This window comes from Ictalurus furcatus, chromosome 3 (assembly GCF_023375685.1).
Source record: "Ictalurus furcatus strain D&B chromosome 3, Billie_1.0, whole genome shotgun sequence".
NCBI lineage: Eukaryota > Metazoa > Chordata > Actinopteri > Siluriformes > Ictaluridae > Ictalurus > Ictalurus furcatus.
Window position 1 is genome coordinate 918152 of NC_071257.1, and position 21195 is coordinate 939346.

A 21195-nucleotide genomic window follows, 5' to 3' on the forward strand; every position below is an offset into this window, starting at 1 on the left:
TGATATTTCCGCTCGTACCCCAAAATCAAACTGACTCGAGACAAAGAAAGGTTATTGCTTCAACATTTGGCAGGATTTAATTCCATTTATATCTGACTGTATTTACTGTATTTACATGCATCAATCTTATTTATTCTGTGCAAAGGACAGTGTAAACATTATCTGCTGTTATCTGACATCACTGTGTCCATAGAGCAAAATCACATTATTTCCCTTTAAGTATTGAGTTATCCAATGAACCGATTGATTCAAGTGATTGATTAAAGGCAAACAGTGAAAAGAAAACAAAGAATTGTAAAGAAGTAGATTCTGCATCACAGAAATCAGTCTGGAAACATGTCCTAGAAGACGTTCTCAATTACAGAATGGGTCAGACACAAGATGGGATGCCATATCACACACACTACAGGAAAAACGTGACAAATTTTCACTCACTCACACACACACACACCAAATAAACTTGACAGACTTTCATCCAAGGGCAATGCTAATCATTTCAGAGAGCTTTCCAGTCAGTATTGCTCGTGCAGCAGATTATATGTTATAATATTCTTTTAGAATGATAAAATTTTTAACAAGTGCTTTATACATCTGTGCTGTTCGCAGAAATCCCTTATTATGTCGTTTTATTTTTATCACTAATGCCCTCGTTCAGAGGAAGCGTATATACCACAGTAAATCTATAACATTCAGGTTTTCCGTATTGGTTAAACAATAGCATTGCAAAATGTTTCTCAAGGGAAACCATACTCATTTCTTAAACTCCTGTCGGAAGAGCTCACGTTAGCTTGCTAGCCAGAAAAGGACTGAGAAATCCTACACAAATTTAAAATCCTGACATAATGTTAGCTAGCTAGTACGAATACGATTTAGAAATCCTGTCAGAAATGAAGTACGCGAGCTTGCTAGTGAGAGTATGACCAAATTCTGGCAGAAATCCTGGCAAATGAGACTGGGTTGTTTTAGCTGGAGAGTACATGACAAAATCCTGTGAGAAATCCTGTCAGATTAGTGCAGGTTAGCTTGCTAGCAAGAACATGACATTAAATCCAACCAGAAGTCCAGTCTTAATAAAAGACTGAAAAATGCGGTGAGAAATCCTGTCAGCTTATCTCATGTAATCCAATTGACTAGAATATGACTTAAGGTACTATTCAAATCCCCTCGGTTTCCTACACGATTTACAAAAGCACAATACTCCCCAAATAGTGCACTGCATTGTAATTAAGGTGTAGCAATACATGAATTAAGACAATGTGACAATACATGAATGCTAATGAGAATGCTAATGCAAAGAAACACTTTATGTGGCCCGAATACAGAACCTACTAATCAATGACTAACAGAACTTAAGACTACAGTATAATATGAAAAATTTGCATGGTTTAACTCGCATAAGCCGAGACACAGCGAAACAAAGTGGAATCGGTAAGGAACGAGAAGGAAGCACCCTATTTATCTGAGGTAGGAAATTAAAATGAGGCTAATACTGGATGCTGACAGATTTATTGAGCCCAAACTCAGCCATTAAAGGAATACACAGCATTTCCCTTAGGTCAACTGTATACGATCAACCAAGACGTTAGCCAACGTTAGCTGACTTAGCTTCTTTAGTGAGCGCCGAGACTATCGTCGTTAACAAGTAATGGAAGCTTAGAGGCTTTGTAGAGTTGTTCGGTGCTTATGCGGATTTTGAGACTGTAAATGTGGACAAAAAGACATTGCAGTGTAAATTGTGTTAAAAAAAACAAAAACTATATTATATAACAATATAGTTCAAATTTATGTATGTAAAAAATTGTATTTTTTTAATACTGACTTTGTTTTCCCCCCCAGGAGAGCTTACGGTTTTCTATGAAGCAGGAGTGTGAGGATTTACGTATGGTTTACGTATGCATTTTATTTGTAAAAAGGTAAACTGGTAGCTATTAGCTTCTCTTACTTGTTAGCCGTGTTAGCCTCAAAGCTCCAGTCTTGGCATGATTGACTGCGTATGAAGTAGTAGGGGGAAAGTGTGTACGTTTTATTTTCAGTCAGACTGTTCAATTAAGAGCATGTGCATCTGTTTGAGAAAGGCGCAGTAAAATTGTTAGTGGTTTTTAAGATGTTCCGAACTGGCTTTTATAAGATTTATTACCCTGTAGTGAATAGTACTGCGTCGAATATGCTGCCTTTAAAAAGAACCTTTGCGCTCGTGTAGACATGTCCTTACGGCAAACTACTAAGGGTCGGTTATGGATGTGGCCGTAAAGTCACCTGACCTGATCATGTGACACCACGAGGGATGTCGGTGGTTCAATTCAAGCGTCTCTCAAACCCCCGACCGCTCAAACAGAGCGAAGCTTTGAGGCCCAGTCGGCCTTTTGAAGCTACAGTCGGTCAGAAATTTAGCCACCGATGCTACCTTTTGTTGCCGTGGTGCTTCCGTGACGCCGGCTCCTGGTGTTCCGAGAGCCACTGACGGCAGATCTGTTGCATGACGGAGTCGCTCGAGACCTCGGCGGCCTGGAGGACGTCCTGTACGAGCACACACGCCTTCACAGGGTCCAGCTTCACCGCCAGGAGATACGCCGCCCTCAGCTTATTGCACATCAGGTACGCTTTAATCTACAAACACACACACAGAAATGAGGATTTGTATTTATTAGATGGTATTATTAAAACAGTACTAAAATTGTTTTTAATAGGAGAAAACCAAAGAAATGGAAGGAAGATTACTTTATTCTCTGTGGATTTGGACTCCAAAATCAGAGCCTCCAACTCTTTGGCCTGAAAGAGAACAGATCAAACACAAGCTTTCGTTTAGGTCCGTGACAGTATATCGATCTTCAGCTTTACTGATAAAAATACAATCAGAGAAAATATCATTTAGAAAATGTAAACTTACAACATCAGTTTGGTTTTCCTAGAACAAATTTACCCTCTATATCAGAAAACACTCCTAGTTTGAGGACACATTTTTGTTTACGTCCAAGATCCTTTCCAGAACCGTCAACACAGGCGGCAGAGCACCGATCCATAATTAACCTACAGCCATAATATTCTTTAGGACTGTCATTTCGACGGATTTCGACTCACATCAGCAGGGTTTTTGTCCCAGGCCGAGACGCAGCTGAGCACAATGGTGTCGCAGTCATGTTTGGTGGCGGTTCCTGACTCGCTCACACACTTCAGCAGCTGGCGTATGGCCTGGTACTCACGCAGACTCACCAACCGCTGACCAACACGCATGTACACAGCCAGAGCGTCCAACTGAAAATCCTGCGAATACACAAGGACGGAGAGAGAAAGAGTGAGAGAGATAGCAAGAGTGTTGGATCAAATACAGAGCTCAGTACCGGACTGAAATGTTTGGACTCGGCTGTATATCGTTCTATATGGTCGATGTGAACGATGTGAATCAGATCACCTGTATGACTCGATAAGCAATGCCGAACCCCTCCTCAATGTTTTTGCCCCCCAGCATCACCTACAGAGAGAGGACACACACACACACACACACACACACACACACACAGAAGCAGTGCATGAACATGAATATCCTCTGACGTCACCACGTGTCAGCAAACAGAACATCGATCCCTCGCTCCCAAAAAGTGTGGGCAGCTCACCCTGCAGGCCACATCCACCTTCATGGGACTTCCTCCAAAAAGAGTGGGCGGGGCACTGTTGCCTGTAGGGGTGGGGCTTGTGGCGGCTCTAGAGGAGGAGGAGCTTTCGCATCGATGCAGAAAACGTGTCACTTCCAGCTGCAGCATGATGGTGTTCATGTGTCTAACCGAAATACAACACAACAGTCCCTGTTAATCACCGTATAACCAAGGGTTAGGGTTAATCATTGTCAAGGAGCTCCTGATTTCGCTCATTTCCTAATCCAGGTGAGGTGTTTGACCTGGAGACGTCGCTGGAGCTCATTTTTTTCCTGAAGGAGGATGACGACGATGAGGAAGAAGAGAAGGTTTTGCGGCGGTTCTGTTGCTCCTGTAGGAAGGCCCTCAGGTGCTCTTTGGCTCGGACCAGCCAGCGCTGCTGCTCACCCAACTGCACGTAGGAGTGAGCCTTGTGTGTGAAGAAGCGGATACACGTCATAGCCGCTCGGACGTGGTCCTGAATGCACACACACACACGCAAAATGATGCAACATATTTATTAGTACTTACAAATATATATAATAATAATAATAATTATATATGTCATATGTGCTGCGTTCAACAAAAACTCGACTTTAGACCATGAAAGTTCCTCTTCTATCTAAAATGTGTGTTCGGTACCATCATGAACTGCTGTAGTTGGTACAGGGTATGGTAATAACCCTTGCGCTGGAGCATTTGGCACGCTGGTATCAGGTATCGCCCCCAGCTCTCCAACGTAGCGTCCAGACTCTCCAGGAGCCCCTGCAGGACGCCCAATCGGCCTCGTTCCAAACACGGCTGGAGCACGCCCTCCAGAAACACGTCTTCTGGACACTCCTGCAGAACATCGAGACAACCAGACACTCGATCCGTCTCCATCCAAAAGTCATCCAAGAAAACGCTAGCGCATTTACCCAGTGAACGTGACAGTACTTTAGGACGGCGTGTATTGTGCGTGTAACCTTGCTGAGCAGATATGTGAGTGCGTCCTTCAGGCAGTCGTGACGCAGGTAGAAGGAAACGAGACTCAGGTGTGTGCCGTAGCTCATCAGGTAGTACACACACTCCTGATGGTGTCCAAAGCGCTGCAACCGGTTCTCCGTCCGGTCCGCCGGTGACGTATCGCGCAGAGCCTCCTCCAGCTCGGTCAGGGACGCCAGGAGGTCGTTATCTGCTGTCTGTAACAAACACACACACGCACACACAAAGAGGCAGAATACACTGCAATATTAGTATATGGTATATTTCTTCACACCGAATTGTTGAAATGTTTAAACAACATATAATTAGACAAACGCAATCTGGCTAAACATTATTTATTTCAGTAGGATTTTAAGGGGGGAAACAAAAAAAGTTTTTAAAAAATCAAGAGTGAATTTAAAATGCACCAGGCTTCTGAATATCTCGAGCTCTAAGTGAAAATCCTGTGTGCGGATGTCTGAGCTGAGCTGTCTCTGTCCTCACCGGGCTCGACGCGAGTCGTGTGGTAGACTCCAGGTGCTGGACGATCTCCTGCAGCAGTCGTGACCCCAGGTTCAGCTGGTTTCTGTCCACCGGAGCTTTCAGGCAGCGTGCGAACTTCTCCCGGGCTGCGCTCAGACATCTCGCCTTCAGGAGCGCCATGCCCCACGCGTGCCACACGCCGCTCGGGTCCAGACCGCTTTTGGTAGACACCTGAGGTGAGCGGGGGGGTATGGTGAGAACTAAAACATAAAACTCTGTATTTGTGTGACTATTGAGCATCAGCACGATCTAGTCGAAAGTCGGATTCTTGAAAGCCTTCTTCAAAGAGTGACGTAAAACCTCTTCACCTCCACAGCCAGCTGATAATACTCTGCCTCGAGCAGCTGGTTCCTCAGACGCGTCACTGCCGTCGTCTCCAAAATGTCGTCCAGAGACGGGATGTACTTATAGTTAGCACTGACCAGGATCTTCAACACGTCCACCTTACTGATGTAGCTGTAAGTGGCGAGAGATGAAACACAGAACATAGGAACACATCAGTGTGTCTTTGAGAACTGTAGGATGTGTGTGTGTGTGTGTGTGTGAGTGAGAGAGAGAGTGTGTGTGGTCTGACCTGTCACACAGAGCCAAGTCCTGGCTGCGTCCAGCTTTTACAAACATCAGCTTAGCGCTGAACATGAGCTGCTGCATGACGTCGGTCAGGAGACGAGCGTCCACCTCAGGATTGGTCAGTTTGCATGAGATCGAGCGGCAGTGACCAATCAGCTGGCGACCGCAGGCGGCGTGGTCACTGTGAAGGCTGAGGATGGACACACACAGGGACGCGCTTGGTGCCTGAGAGAGGGAGAGAGAGAGAGAGAGAGATATGAACTCACACAAACACACACCAGAGTGACTTTGGGATCAGACAGAAAGATAAACAGAAAGAAAGAGAGACAGACAAAGAGAAAGTCAGGTATATAGACAGACAGACAGACGGAGGTAAACATGGACCTGTTCGTAGTAGAATTCGTTGTGTAGCTGCTGGTTCTCTGCTGCATTGGGACTGAGTCTGTACTGCCTCTGAGGAACCTCAGGGAGACAGAGGACGCCGTCTAGCGTTCCCTCAGCAGACACCGGACTGCCTGCTACTGGAGACAAAGCGTGTTACACATTTTTCTCTCACGCTACTTATCTAGTTTTGTTCACCAACTACCATCTTAACGGCGGCATTTCAAATAAAAATAATAGTAATAATAATAATAATAATAATAATAATAATAATAATGAGTGTTCATTCTTTATGATAATTAAATCGTTTACTCTTGTAGTCAAAATGGACGGACAGAAACAGTCAGTATGGTGAAACATTTTGGATTGAATGCGATACCTTCGGCCTGCTCCAGCTCTTCATCCAAACTGCGAAAAAGACAGTGTGAGAAAACGCGTGTGAGAAAGTGTGAGAACGCGCGTGAGAAAGCATGTACAGAATATCATACAGCACCATGGACCTTTTATATTGCACAGTACAGCTACAGTTAGGGCTAACTTGTGTATACATATAGGGGTGTGTGTGTGTGTGTGTGTGCTTACGCTGTGTGGAAGAAGCTGTAGCACTGGTCACACACTCTCACGGGCTCCTCACTCCCCTCCACCACCATCTTCCTGCTGGAGCAGGCGTGACACACCAAGCGGCCACAGCGCCTGCAGTGATGCCGCCGGTTAAACTGACAGAGAGAAAGATAATAGCTACGATTAATAGCTAAAGATAACAAGCCTAACATATTACAGCCTAACAAGTGAATTCAACCTGTTAGTCCTATACACACACACACACACACACACACACACACACACACACTCTTCTCTCTAGGCCTCACCATGGTGAATCTCTCTCTCTGACAGACCATGCAGATGTGCCTGTGGTGGTCAGGAATCCAGTCTTTACGCTCCGGGGTTTTCTCTGGAGGGGTGAACATGGACGAGGGGCGGGGCTTCTTCCCACCCGAACCTCTGTCTTGTTCATGGCTGGAGCTGGATGGAGTATGCATGGGAGTGCCGCCTGCACATAGGACCAACAGCAAAGTTTAGGTTTCCATGACGACACGTTTGAGGATTAAAATTCATTTTGGGTTTAATCTGTCTTATGACGGGCCGGGCCTCGGATCACCTTGGCGACAGGCCACTCCCCTTGGTGATCGCCACAACAGTCACTTTGTGAAATGAGTGACGTTAAAGAGGCTTTCTGATCGGATTTTTCCGTGACTTTTTAACGAGCAGCTAACGAATGAATGCAGAGGCACAAGCGGCAGACCTGTCGAGGGAGGCGGGGTGCGGCTAGGAGAAGACGACGCGCTCTCCTGAACGGGACACTGCAGCAGCACGTCCTGCAAGCTGATCACCGAGTCTAAAAACACAAACAGGAAATAAGTTAATAAACGAAACTGTACTTTTCTTTCACGGTAATGACAGAATTGTGAGAACCTTAAAATTCATAAAGTCTCGATGGCTGATTAACTACTATCTTTTGGGACAAGTTGAACATATTTATGGTTGTACATCATTGTGTGGGAAGTTTTTGCCCTCACCGCTGCGTGCCCTCTCTCGGGGGGCGTAGGGGAAGTCCAGGGCGTTCTTTGCGTACTCAGCCAGCAGTGTGTCGATATCCAGGTTGGTGATTCCCGCTTCCTGGGTCGGTAAAAGGTTCCGGAGGGTCGAGACGGCGACCGACAACCATTCCACCTTCAGGTTCATCAACAGCTGCTCCAGCATGAGCAGAGGATCCGCCAGCAGCTGGAAGTAGTCCTGCCGAGCAGCTTCCGGAAGTGTCAGCAACACCTGGGGAAGCCGAGTTAGGAAATACAATAATAAACTCTGCTTTGCACAACTAGCATGCTAAAACGAACAGGACTTTCTTGCTAGGAGGCGTGGCCTCTGTGCTTGTCACAGGAAAAGAGGCGTGGCCTCCCAGTCCTCAAAGCTAACACTTTTTTTTTTGTTTGTTCGTTTGGAAAACTTTTGAATCCAACCGAATCATACTGAAACAACACTGAATCGTACTGAATCAACGCACTGATCAAGTCTCGTAACATCATATCTTCCCAGACAGAAAGAAACACACTCCTGGTTAGGGCCAAACATGTGCACACGTGTATAAACATGCACACACACACACACACACACACACACACACACACACACACCTTAGAGCCCAGGTGCAGGGCGTGTATGTGGCGTCTACGTGCTGGCGTCATCCGGCTCTGAAAGTGCAGCGTGAGGTAATCAGACAGGAAGTGGCAGGCAGCCAATCCGGGCCTCTGATCTAGCGCGCGCTCGCTAACCTCCAGCGAATCAGGAAGGCCCTCGAGAAGCTAGAGCCAGGGAAAGGAGGTAGTACATTTTATATTACAGGTTTTTATGAACAATTCCGCCTAGAAGTAACGCTCTGACTCAGAGGGGTTTTTTGTCAGAATGTTTGTGCACGCTGTCGGACCTGGAAGGTGTCCTCGGTTAAGCCGTTCTCCAGCAGATGGAGCAGGTGTTCAGTCTGGAGCTGCAGTTTAGATTGCTCCGATACGGGATACAGCTGCACCCACTGAGCACACAAATCAAACTCCTGGTAACACACACACACACACCAAATGAATGAGTACAATGAGCACAAGCCGCCTCACTTGAGCACAGAGGTGAAACGTCTGCAGATGATCACAATTTATTTAACCTAATTTATGAAGTATTGTCAGACTGACCTGTGTCTTCAGCAAAAGGGAGAACATGGACTCTGGGTTTCTGCTCGACTCCTCCTTCAACTCCTGCCACGTCTGCCATTCCAGTGGAGGCTGTAGGCTCAGCATCTACACAACACACACACACACACGCACACACACACACACAGGATGACAAATAAGATTACACTATCACATCCTTTAAAGCAACTCTGAGGTTAGCAGAAAGTCGAAATCCATACAGATGCAAATCCCTCTTCAGTGTTCTGTACAAAGCCCACTCCCAAAACACACACGTTTTACTAAGGTAGAATCTGGTGAGTGTGAGTAAATATATGCCACAGATAGGTCCAGGGAGCATAGTATGAGACTGAGACTGACACACACACACACACACACACACACACACACACACACACACCCTGTTGTACATGTCGAGTTCATGTTTTCTCTGCCGCAGCTGGGGCGTGAGCGTGTGATCTGGGCTCGAGTCACTGAGGCAGAACTGCAGCAGCTCCAGGCAGCTGTGAAGAGGCCATCGCTCCAAACCCTGCAGCGCCACACGGGCTCGCAGCTCCCAGTCCTTCACCCGGAACAGCTGCTCTGTACATGTATAAAAAAAATCCCCCAATATATAGAACTGCAATATGTTCAAGTATTATTCACAATTTCATAATATTTACATATTCAAAGTCAAAACAAAAAGACACACTGTGAACGTCTAAGCAGATGTTTTGCTCTCATTTGTTCTAACACGGTCCTGAATGCTCAGCGTGAACGAACAGATATAAACTCGTACCTGCCAGGGTGGTGCAGGCGAGCAGTCTGTCCCGTAGCGCCCCCTTCTGGCTGCAGTTTTGTGCGTAGAGGTCCAGCAGGCTCAGAGCTCGGTTCAGGTCTCCGGTGCTCAAAGCCTGCTGGAAAGCTTCACCCACTATCGCCTGACCCGTTCCATCCTGAGACCCGGAGAAGAGCACGGCCACTGTGCCCGACTTCCTGCTCAGGGCCGCTCCGACGCCTTCTTCAGCGTCAGGAGACGACCCCAGCAAGGGCGCCGCCATGTCCACTAGGAAGGCCTTGAGGATAGGGAAGGACGCGAGCAAAGCTTCGACCTCTTTGGAGATCTGCTCCAAGTCCAGCGGAGTTTCTTTACGCCCAACGCTTCGAAAATACGAAGGCAGTCCGGGCCACGGAGAGGACGCCACGCGGGCGATCTCCACCCTACTCACGCTGAGCAACACCAGGACAGCGACGAGCGGAGAGCGGGATTTCAGGAACGACAGAGCGGAGGCTGTGAGGAGGAAAGAAGACACAGAGGACGATGATGACGATGAAGAGAAGGACGAGGATGAAGACAAAGACGGAGAAGGAGGAGAGGTGGAGAGAACGGGGGAGACGCTGTTTTCGACCGACGCCTCAGATTCCGAGCTGGGTTCGGAGACGGTGGGAGGTTCAGAAAGGTCGACGGTGAAAGTTCGCTCCTGAGTGTGCTGATGGAGGAGAGAGGCGATGCTGGATGGGCAGAAAGCTCCTCCTTCGGCTCCTGCGCCCTTCATGGAGGGAGGGACCCAGAGAGGGAGTGGATCACAGCAGCGCTGCACTATGACCTGCTGGACGTTTACATGCAGACCCTCCTGATGCAGCAGAGACAGTAACCTAAAACACACACACACACACACACACACACACACACACACACACACACACACACTCCATGGAAGTAAGACTCGCACTGATCTTCACCAATTTTAAAGGACAGAAAGAGATCAAAATAAATTAAAACATTTTAAATGAAAAAAGAAAAATTATCAAATGGATAAAAAAACCAAGAGAAAACAGAAAAAATTATATATTTTTTTATTTTTAGTGTTTTTTTTTAATTTGATGTTAATTGTTATTAAACAGTTAATATGATAATTAGTTAATTGAGTATCACTTTTGTTCACAGTTTTGTTTGTCATTAATATTTATTAATGTTACTAATTTCCTTTTAAATTTTTTATTATTATACATTTTTAATTACTAAGCCAGATCTATATGTTGTACCTGTCGGGTGTGACCTGTCTGTCGAAGAGCAGGTGTGAGAGGAGCTGATGTGGCGACTGCAGCAGCACGAGCAGAGGATTCCCCAATTTCACCGCCGAACTCTGATCTGAACGCGCACACACACACACACACACACACACACACACACACACACACAGCAGCTGAAAATATTATCATCTTATGGTAAAGTTTCCTCACTCGGATTTTAATGAAAAAATGCATTAAAAAAACCAAAAGAACATCTCACCTTCGGAGCCCAGGCTGCGCACCAGCACTGACGCCAGCATGTTGATATAATCCAGGAAGCTGCGCATGTAATCTGGACTACTGGTGGCACCGCCCAGTTCGAAAGGGCACAGCTGGTCCAGGGAGCGCAAGAGCTGTTTCATAGCAGAGCGGACGGGGTGCGAGTCGAGCTCGGACTGCTTCTGGCCTGCCTGGTCCAACAGACACGTCAGGACAGAGCTGGCCGACTGACTCTCCCCTGCAGCAGACGATCACAGAGCAGAGAGTAAATTGCTTGGGATTACAACACACATCATTCCCTCCTAAATAATCTCTCTAGACAGACAGAGTTTTAGTCGAGTTTAGTGTTGTCCTGTTAGTGCTGCAAAAAGTCATTAGACGACGTTGTTCACTGCAATCTTAGAAAGCAATGAACGTCGAGCTCTTACCGGCCATGTCGAGGGCGGAGGTCAGAGTCTGCAGTGTGACCTCGAGGCGCTGGACGAGCATGAGGCGGGTGGCGATGGCGTCCTCCGTGAGGGACGTGTGACTACAGAGGAGGACTTCCTGAGCGCTGCAGCCGAACGGAGGCGTGACTCCACCCTCGTCTCTGTTAGAGTCTTTTACCGAGAAAGAGCGAGAAATTGATATACAGCATCACTGCATTAGTACACCTCTCTGTTCCATCATCCCTTTTATGAGCATATTTATTACATGTACATCTCAAGCATGAATCCGTTGTTGTTCACAGGTATACGCTATCATTTAACAACAAAAAAGGAGTAACACAATATGAATGCTTGTGTACCCGATTTGGGTGGCCCTTTGCTGGTCGTTGTTCTGTTGAGTATTTTACTGATCTGCTGCAGTACAGAAGGAAATCCCCGAACGCCTTCAGAATGATGAACGTCCCGGTCCAGTGTCATACCTGCGGGTGAAAACAGAAATAATGTACATGGATTGAAATAATGTACATGAAGTCAATGGATTTAATGACGGGGAATGAGAGTGTGGCCTCTGTGCCTCTCAGCAAAGGAGGTGTGGCCTCTGTGCCTCTCAGCAAAGGAGGTGTGGCCTCTGGGCCTCTCAGCAAAGGAGGTGTGGCCTCTGTGCCTCTCAGCAAAGGAGGTGTGGCCTCTGTGGCCTCCCACTTTTCAGAGATGAGACTTTTTTTCTTCAAACACACACACACACACACACACACACACACACACACACACGTGCGCTCACGCACCTCGACTCTCCAGTGAAGCATGCAGTCTCCGCTCAGCCGTCTCCAGAAGCTGCCTTGAGCTCTTCCACAGCTGGCACTGGCAGCAGGCCAGGTCAAAAGCGGCCATGCCAGCGGGACTCAGCTCCTCCAGCAGAGGGCGCAGGGGGTCTGAGGGGTCAGAGAGAAGGTGAGAGAGCCAGTAGTTCTCCTCCAGACAGGCCAGAGGACGAGAGGCAGAGCTCAGGAGACGATCAGCGACGTCGGAGATGGAGTAGAACGCCATGCCTGAAGGAGAGAGAGCGAGCGTGTCAAAGGCATGAATTGTCCGATTCTGAGTCTGAGCCGTATTATCACGGTGCGTGCGTACCTGCTGCAGCTGCGTTGCCGATGCTCTGCAGAGTGGATCTGCTGCTGCTGCCCAGGCGGCTCCGTCCCGGTCCCGTCACCCCGACTGACCCCAGAGCCTCCGTGGAGGACGATAACGAAGAAAGGGACTGGCTCTCGATCTTCTGCTCGACCTGAGCGAGCTCAGACAGAACCTCGTGGTAACGCTCCATGAAGAAGAGCTCCCCACAGCATGGTGCATTCTCTAGCCCAAACATCAGCATCACCTACACACACACACATACACACAATCTAGGTGCTGCACAAAACAGTTTACGTCCTATAGTAGCGTTCTACATAGTGTTGCAGTGTAGAGAATAGTGTGTAAGGAACCTGATGAGCCTCCACGTAGTTTCCTCTGCGTATGCAGGAGATCAAGAGAGACTCAGGCGGGGAGAGCATGGAGGGAACGAGCCAGCTGTGAGGTCCTCCACAAAAACACACTTCATACTCCACACACACTGGCACGGTGCCACCACTGCCGTCTTGAAAAACAAAGAAAAAAACACACTCCAAACTCAGCATTTTTAACTGCCAAAATTATCAAAGAAATCTGTAAAGATCAGAAACTGAGATATAAACAAAATTTTTTTTTTTACTCGCAGTCTGTTAAATGATACCTTAAACATGTTTGGTTTTTTTTTAATTACTAGACATTAATAGAAATGAGTGAACCCACAGGTAAAAAATGTCAACTAAACTAATCATGTAAAAAAATGTCAAATATAAAAAACAAACTAACGTTACAAACTTAAAATTAAGCTTATGAAACACGTGTCTGTGACACCAACCTGAAGCGCTGGTGCTGATCTCTCCGTTCTGTCGTTCGGAGGCCATGCGTCGCTCGGGACGACGGCGACGCGATCGCTTCTTCTTCCGGACACCAGAAACACCACTGCTGCTGCTGCTGCTACGCCTCAGGGGGAGAGCAGAGGTCAGGCCTGGGGAGGGTAGAGCCGGACCACCTGCACACACACGCACGCACACGCGCACACACACTTTACTTTGCCGACAGTAAAGATTTCTTGTTTGTGTTATTTAACCACAATTTTAAATTTCTTAACAATAATGCAAGTGAGGCCAAATTCTAAAGAGTTATCTATTCACTAGATTTGCTCAATACACAGGGCATAACTTAACAACTCGTGTCAACTTGTCAGTTGTGTGTGGTCTATGTGCATCTCAGTCATAGTGACGGAGGTGTGGCCTATGTGCATCTCAGTCATAGTGACGGAGGTGTGGCCTATGTGCATCTCAGTCATAGTGACGGAGGTGTGGCCTATGTGCATCTCAGTCATAGTGACGGAGGTGTGGCCTATGTGCATCTCAGTCATAGTGACGGAGGTGTGGCCTATGTGCATCTCAGTCATAGTGACGGAGGTGTGGCCTATGTGCATCTCAGTCATAGTGACGGAGGTGTGGCCTATGTGCATCTCAGTCATAGTGACGGAGGTGTGGCCTATGTGCATCTCAGTCATAGTGACGGAGGTGTGGCCTATGTGCTTGTCGGTCTTAATGGAGGTGTGGCCGATGTGCTTGTCGGTCTTAATGAAGGAGGCGTGGCCGATGTGCTTGTAGGTCTTAATGAAGGAGGCGTGGCCGATGTGCTTGTAGGTCTTAATGAAGGAGGCGTGGCCTCAGTATCAGTGGCCTTTTTGCATGTATGTCCCACAGAATAACATTTTATTACACCGAACCAGCAATAAATAGTAATACATTCGCTCTTAGCTGATGTTTTATGCATCCGACTGTTGTACCTCTAAAATAAACAAGAGAAGACCGCAATGCATGCATTATCTATATGAAATATAAACAATTTCACCTGACTCACCGCTTGGGTTCCCCTGATTGGTTGTGACGATCTGCAGCCTCCACTGAGCCTCGGCCGTGTGTTTGGAGAGCCTCTGTAAGCGAGAGCTGAACGTCTCCACCGTAACCGAGCAGCCCAGACTCTGAGCCAGCTCCGCCTCGGCCTCCAGCGTCCTCCCGAGGGCACATATTCCCTCCAGTCCCTCTCTGAGGAGCCGCAGGACTCCCTCCATCGTACCAGGGTTCAGCAGGAAGCCACAACAGCCCGAAGTCACCTGACCAGACTTGACACTCGCAGAACACTCGCCCTTCTCTTCGCGCGCTGCTCTTTCGCCGTTCTCTTCTTTGCGCTTCTCTTCAGTGCTGCCGCTCCGTTTCCTCTCCTTGCCGGAGCGATTCGATTCGGCAAAGTCAGAGAAGGACAGGAAAAGTAACGAGAAGATGTTCTCCAGGAGCTCCAGGCGAAACATGGTAGGAACTGCTTCCAAGTAGAGCTGACACTCCGACAGGTAATGCTGGAACAGGGACGAGTGACCTGGGGGGAGGAGTGTCTTGTCATTTCGTGTATAACTGTTGCCATGGTAATGCAGATTTCTGCTAGCGTGTCCAGGGGTTACGTCGTACAGTGTTACGTTGCTGTAACTGCTAGAGTAGCATGCCTACCGTAAATATGCTACAAAACAGGCATATTATATTTAGGCTCATGCAAAAACGATAATTTGGCTAGAAAAGTCACACACAACAGACATCTTTCTATCACGTTTGCATAATCTTCACTTGTCACTATTCACTGTACACACCTTCAGCCTGTTCCTTCTGCGGTACCTGCGCCGAACCCAAATCTGAACAGCAGACACGCGTGTTCACACACACGGCATAGACGGCGTATTTCATGGCACAGAAGGCCCTGAACATGGTGATGTTGCGCTGGACGCAGCTGCTCTGAGCATCTCCAGACAAAGAATCTCCTTGAAAAAAGTATAAAGTCGCGTCAGGAGTTGAATTCTGGACTCTGATTGGTCAGAAGGTGTCGGTTAATTTTCTATAAAAGCAGTACAGTAGCGATGCATGTTTTCAAAAGTAAACGTATTTACAACAGGAGTTTATAAGACATGATTACAGATTTCTATTTGCATACTGTAGCCTTCTTTGACATACTAGTATTGGGGATGCATGCATGCATGCACGTGCGTGCGTGTGTGTGTGTGTGTGTGTGTGTTACCTGTGGCGTGGAGCAGCTCCAACACTCTCTGCTCGTCATACTTAGCCAGAGGAGTGAGTGAGTGCAGCACATAGAGAGCAGAGTGATGATCCAGACTGTGCAGCTGAGACAGCAAGGCCTCATGGGAGATCTCACTGTTCACACAGAGTCAGAATTTGTTTTTTGGGGGTTTTTTTAAATGCAGAAATCTGAATTTGAATGTTATTTTGATTGGGATTCTCCCCTACATTCTGTGCTTGACTAATCTTCCTACTCACAGGTTGTTTTTGGCACACCACTCCAACACCCTTAACTGAGATGAGAGGACGTTCGCAAAGTCGCTGAGGACAGTGTCTTTGGCCTACAGACACACACACACACACACACACACACACACACACACACACACACAAGTATACAGCGTGAGTAAAGTGACAAAAACACTACACCAGATACATGCTCAATTTTTTTTCTCCAGATAGACAGATTTCATTTAAAACATTTAAGGTGGAATATTTGCAGTGGTGGCTCAATGGTAAGAGCTCTAGACTACTGATCGGAAAGTTGCGAGTTTGAATCCCAGCAGCTCCCACTGATGGGTCCTTGAGTCAACTGCTCAATTCAACTGAATAAATAATTGTATGATATAAATATAATACAATAATTGTATTGGATAAGTGTGTACAATTTGGCAGTCCACCTTAAATTTACACAGTCTACAACTGTGAATACAGAAATTTCTATTGAAAATAGAAAATATTGATTGGAGTATTTCACAACATCTTTAAAAAAAGATAAAGCATCCTGCTTTACTTCCTGCTTCACATACCCTCAATGAATTCCTCTCACAATTCCAAAGAGCAGCACAAACTTACAAATTCTACTTTATAGTGCAGACAAGTCACACACACACACACGGGTCTGGGCCTGCTCACAGGGCATGGGAACTGCTTTACTGCATCGTGTAGTACACCTTTTAGGTTTTCCACCATTTCTTTCTATCAGTCTGAGGTGTTTATTTCCTGACCTGCTGTTGGTGCAGAGTCCTGAGGAGGCGCTGGGCGGAGTCAAGGCTCTGGCAGTGTTTCCATCCCAGCAAAAGAAGGAGGCGGGACAGTGGCTGAAACTCCACCCCAAGCAACGCCTCCAGTTTAGAAAACTCCTCCTTCTTTATGAGGTCAAGCCCTGTGACCTACCAACAAAACCAGAAAAGAAGACAGATGAGTAATTTAATAATAGAAACTGTAAAAATGGGGTAAAACATCAATATAATTATCATATAAATGTCAGGTTTATTTATAAACCTTCCCAATTTACAGAACGTTAGACACCTCGCTAAGCCGAGAATAATTTTTAATACCGCATATTGTGCAGTGGCTGTTTGGAGTGTGTTTAGTAATTCACTCAATAGGGTGAGTGGATGAAGGAGGTTGATGAATGGATGAGTGGACGAGGGAGAGTGGATAAGTGGACAAGGGATAGTGCATGAGTAGATGAGGGAGAGTGGAAGAGTGGATGAGGGGTAAAGACTCTTACCAGAACCTGCTCCAGAAAGTGCTTTCCACTGCTCAAACACTCAAAGTAGATGGCTTTCCAAGCTGCATGACGGTCACCATGACAACACAGGCCAAGCATGAGCCTCTCTGCTTCAGGTAACTCCACTGACACACACACACACACACACACACACACACACACACACACACACACAGTATTAGATATTACATCAGCCCATTGTGCAGTCATGTGCATTTTTGAGATGTTACATGTGACAGCTAGATGTGACCTCAGGAGTGTGTGTTTGTGTGTGTGTGTGTGTGTGTGTGTGTGTGTGGAGATAATATAACAAAATGACCACAGACTCTCACTTCCCCAAAAATGAGACAAATTGAAGAATTAAAAAACAAGAAGGAAATATCAGATGTCAACGTCCTAATTAAGCCAGCACTGCGCATGTGTGTGTGTGTGTATGTGTTTGTGTGTGTTAGCCCCTGTCCCTCTCACCCTGTGTGTGCATTGCATCTTGGAGCAGCCTGTCCCTGTTGAGCCGCAGAGCTGTGGCACAGTAGTGCATGAGCAGAGTGTGACTCTGAGGTCGGAGCAGGCATCCCATCACCCTCTCCTCACTTAGAGGCCCTTCCCTTGCCCTCCATAGCCCCGCCCACAGCCGCTCCAGCTCCGCCTCTGCTGCACACGGAGCAAGAGCCAGAGCGCCGCACACCTCCTCTGCCCATCCCTCACTCCTCTTGCCCTCCTTCTCCTCCATAAGGTCCAGGAGATATTGGAGAAAGACGCTGGATACGTTCGTGTGTTTCAGGAAGCGGAGCAGGGCGTGGGTCAGACGTGGACTGCGCTCAGAGAGGGTGGAGCGGATGGAGGAGAGAGCGGCGTCACTCAGAGGAAGAACGGAGGGCGAGTCCTTCCTCTCGACACGCTCAGACTCCAGGAAGGCCTGATGCAGCTCCTGAGGGAGAGAGAAACCAAAAAGTGTTAAAAGCTACAGTGGAATTATTCTTAGGACTAGGTGAAGGAGGCGTGGTCTCTGTGCCTGTCATGCAAAATGAAGGAGGTGTGGCCTATGAGTCAGTCATGCTCAACGAAAGAGGCATGGCCTATAAGCTTGTCATGCTTACAAAGGAGGTGTGGTCGGCACGCTCAATGAAGAAGGTGTGGCTTATAACCCTGTCATGCTGAACGAAAGACGCATGGTCTCTGAGCCTATCATTTCTAGAGATGGAGGCGTGGCCTCTCTACCTGTCAGTCTCACTGAAGGCGGCGTGGCCTCTTTGTGTGTCAGTCACTGAAAGAGTGCAGACTAAACAAGCAGAGTAAGTTAGCTGGTCCAAGTTATGATTATGATGAGTGTTCTAGGAAGTGGGAGGTTTACCTTTAGTACAGAATGAGGCACCTCCTCTCCGAGCTCCTCTAAAATCAGCAGGAAGGCTAGCTCTCTCCGGACTGAGAGAGACACCTGCAGTGCAGGAGGGAGACGTGATATGGATTATCCAAGGTCCAGAAACTCATCGGAGACGCTTATATTTGAAAGTGTATTTCACCTTGTCTTTTGAGTGTTTCTCCAGCACCTGCAGCCAGAACCATGCGAGTCTGTGAGGACTTCCCGCTGTCTCCCACCTACAAAACCACACGGTGAAGGTGAACTCCAAAGCCATGGCCACAAGCCGACCACCTGCACACACTGCCTAAGCTAGAATGCCTGAATGCTAACGCGAGTGAAACTGAAACGCAACAGAGACCAGAGTTTTATTACAGCTGTCCGAATGTGAGGAGACACTACTCACGCAAGTTGATACGGTCGCGCGATAAGCGCAGCGATGATGTCGTCAGGACGCCACGGAACATCTCCGGCAGCCTGACTGAGCTGTCGGACACAAGCGGCGGCCAGTTCCCACTCGCCATGCCGTAAACACTGAGTGAAAAAGACATACAGGTCCTTCACGGAGCTCTCCTCCTCTCGGCCGAACGGATGCATGACGGCACGCTTTCCCAGGTGTGTGTCAGTGTTTAGCGTGTTTATCCCGATGAAAACAGCTGCTCATCTACAGTAGACACAAAATACAGAACGTGCAAAACAGAGGTCACGACACATCACAAAGCACTCCTCATCCAACGATATTAAAGATGTGGTTTCTAATTAGTTTCCACCCTTTCCAGTGTCCCCTAACCGACCCTGCGTCTGATGAAACTACAAATCCTACTAAGTTACCTTTGGATTTAAAGTAGGTGGAGCAGAGCGGCGTAGTTCTGAGCTCATTTCCGGGCCAGAAAAATGAAAAAACACAACCAAACAGTGACGAAACTCTCCTTATACACCAAATAGTAACAATGTAAATCAGAGTTTCTCTGCGTCACCTTTAAAATGATACGATTAGTACAGATCTTGTAACACGTTGAAAAAATTCCATATCACACCTTTAAAACCATACAGCGCTATAAACTAGTTTTAAACATCCAAATATTGATTTACCTGAATTTTACTGTCACGGTAGGATCAGAGATGGCTATGAATTAGATAAACAAAGGAAGTACATAAGAAGAAAAATAAAAGAACAACCCAAAAGAGAGCAACTTTAAACCGGATCAGTGATGACATGCTTTGGAGTATAAAGGATTATGATACTATGATGGAGCATGACAGGTGACCACTCACACCACACATGGCATTTAACCTACAGGGAAACAGAAACGTCTAGAAACAAACCTTCCTGATATTCATATAAATACTACTTTGTATTCACTAGAACCTTCACGTCTTGTACTGTCACAGTACGTAATAGTCTACAATGCAACAGCCAAAGTTTACTTATAAAACCGCTGATAAAAACAGGATTTTAATAGCTCCAGGTGAGAAATAGTGGCCCTGGAAGGTGTTCATCACCTCAGAGTCTTATTTATTATCGCATAACACTGTAAAACACAGCACTTACGGTTTGTTTTTGTCCAGAAGTGGGTACATGTCGGCGAAACTACAGTCTAACTACCTACACCGCCCTGTGAGCTCTGCCGCCATGACAGCTGTGTCATGTGACTTTATCAGCCGATTCAGGAAGTGACTCATGAGTTGCCAGATTTGACTCCGTTCTTAGAGGTTATATTTTTATTTTATTTTATTTTATTTTATTTATATATTTTTTTTAAATGAAAGTTGCGCTCATTTTTTACATTGCGACAAAATTATATATACTTTTTCGTTTGGGTATTTTCTTCATTGCACACAGAATATAACGTGTTTATATTTATATTTACATATTAAACTTAATGTTGGCATGAAAAGAAATAATTAGATAATAAATAATATGTGCTTATATATCACCCCACTTTATTATTTTATATGCAAATATATTTGCTTACCTGTTAGTTCTAATATCTTTTGTTATAGGTTGTTTTGTATTTTTTTTTATTAGCCTATTTGATTTAATCATCATCATCAGTAATAATAATAATAATAATAATAAAAATAATAATAATAATAGAAAACACACAGAGATATAATTAAAATGTATATCAATAATGTTTTTAACTAAGCTTCATTTTAAATAATACATTTATTTGGAACCTTAAAATCCTTAGTCTAGTGTGGCAACCCTGAGGACAAAGGTCACAAACTTTTTCTCGGTTTATGTACACAATTGATCTTTTAGGCTTCTGTGAAAGACAACAAGTCTGTCTACGTGTCCCAGATTTCCTGTATGTTGTCTTGCCTGCAAAATCTTTAAATGGACTTTAAATCTGCAGAAGCAGCAAACTAAGTAGTACAAGTACATTGTTACTAAGTTTGTATTAGCATGTCATTGTTAGAGGTGTTGATATTGTTGCTATAATTAATGGTACTAATATGAATGTTCCATCCATCCCATCCATCTTCTATACTGCTTTATCCTTCTTCAGGGTCACGGGGGAACCTGGAGCCTATCCCAGGGAGCATGGGGCGCAAGGTGGGGTAGACCCCGGACAGGGTGCCAATCCATCGCAGGGTACAATCACATACACACTCACACA

General features: G+C 46.2%; 1 protein-coding gene across 4 annotated transcripts; it reads right to left on the bottom strand.

Annotated features, from left to right (window-relative positions):
- Nucleotides 1–51: 51 nt before the first annotated feature.
- zfyve26 (zinc finger, FYVE domain containing 26) lies at nt 52–20553 on the bottom strand. Of its 4 annotated transcripts, none has more exons than XM_053620253.1 (41): nt 20124–20553; nt 18978–19235; nt 18735–18810; nt 18566–18649; nt 17683–18142; nt 17215–17339; nt 16706–16870; nt 15957–16039; nt 15700–15833; nt 15278–15445; nt 14500–15012; nt 13460–13633; nt 13002–13153; nt 12652–12895; nt 12306–12569; nt 11880–11999; nt 11521–11691; nt 11094–11330; nt 10847–10952; nt 9600–10456; nt 9222–9403; nt 8825–8929; nt 8569–8691; nt 8279–8446; nt 7664–7913; nt 7390–7482; nt 6956–7137; nt 6669–6802; nt 6466–6494; nt 6090–6223; nt 5710–5930; nt 5444–5591; nt 5097–5306; nt 4595–4810; nt 4272–4469; nt 3893–4107; nt 3612–3774; nt 3410–3469; nt 3079–3261; nt 2719–2769; nt 52–2607 (listed from the first exon to the last, which is right to left on the bottom strand). In XM_053620253.1, the coding sequence occupies exons 2-41, from the start codon at nt 19166–19168 to the stop codon at nt 2401–2403; spliced, it is 7596 nt and encodes a 2531-aa protein (XP_053476228.1). In that variant the 5' UTR covers nt 19169–19235; nt 20124–20553; the 3' UTR covers nt 52–2400. The 4 variants fall into 4 exon arrangements, with proteins under 4 accessions (XP_053476228.1, XP_053476227.1, XP_053476226.1 ...); XM_053620252.1 differs by having other exon boundaries at nt 6090–6226; XM_053620251.1 differs by having other exon boundaries at nt 14491–15012.
- Between the last annotated feature and the right edge of the window lie 642 nt (nt 20554–21195).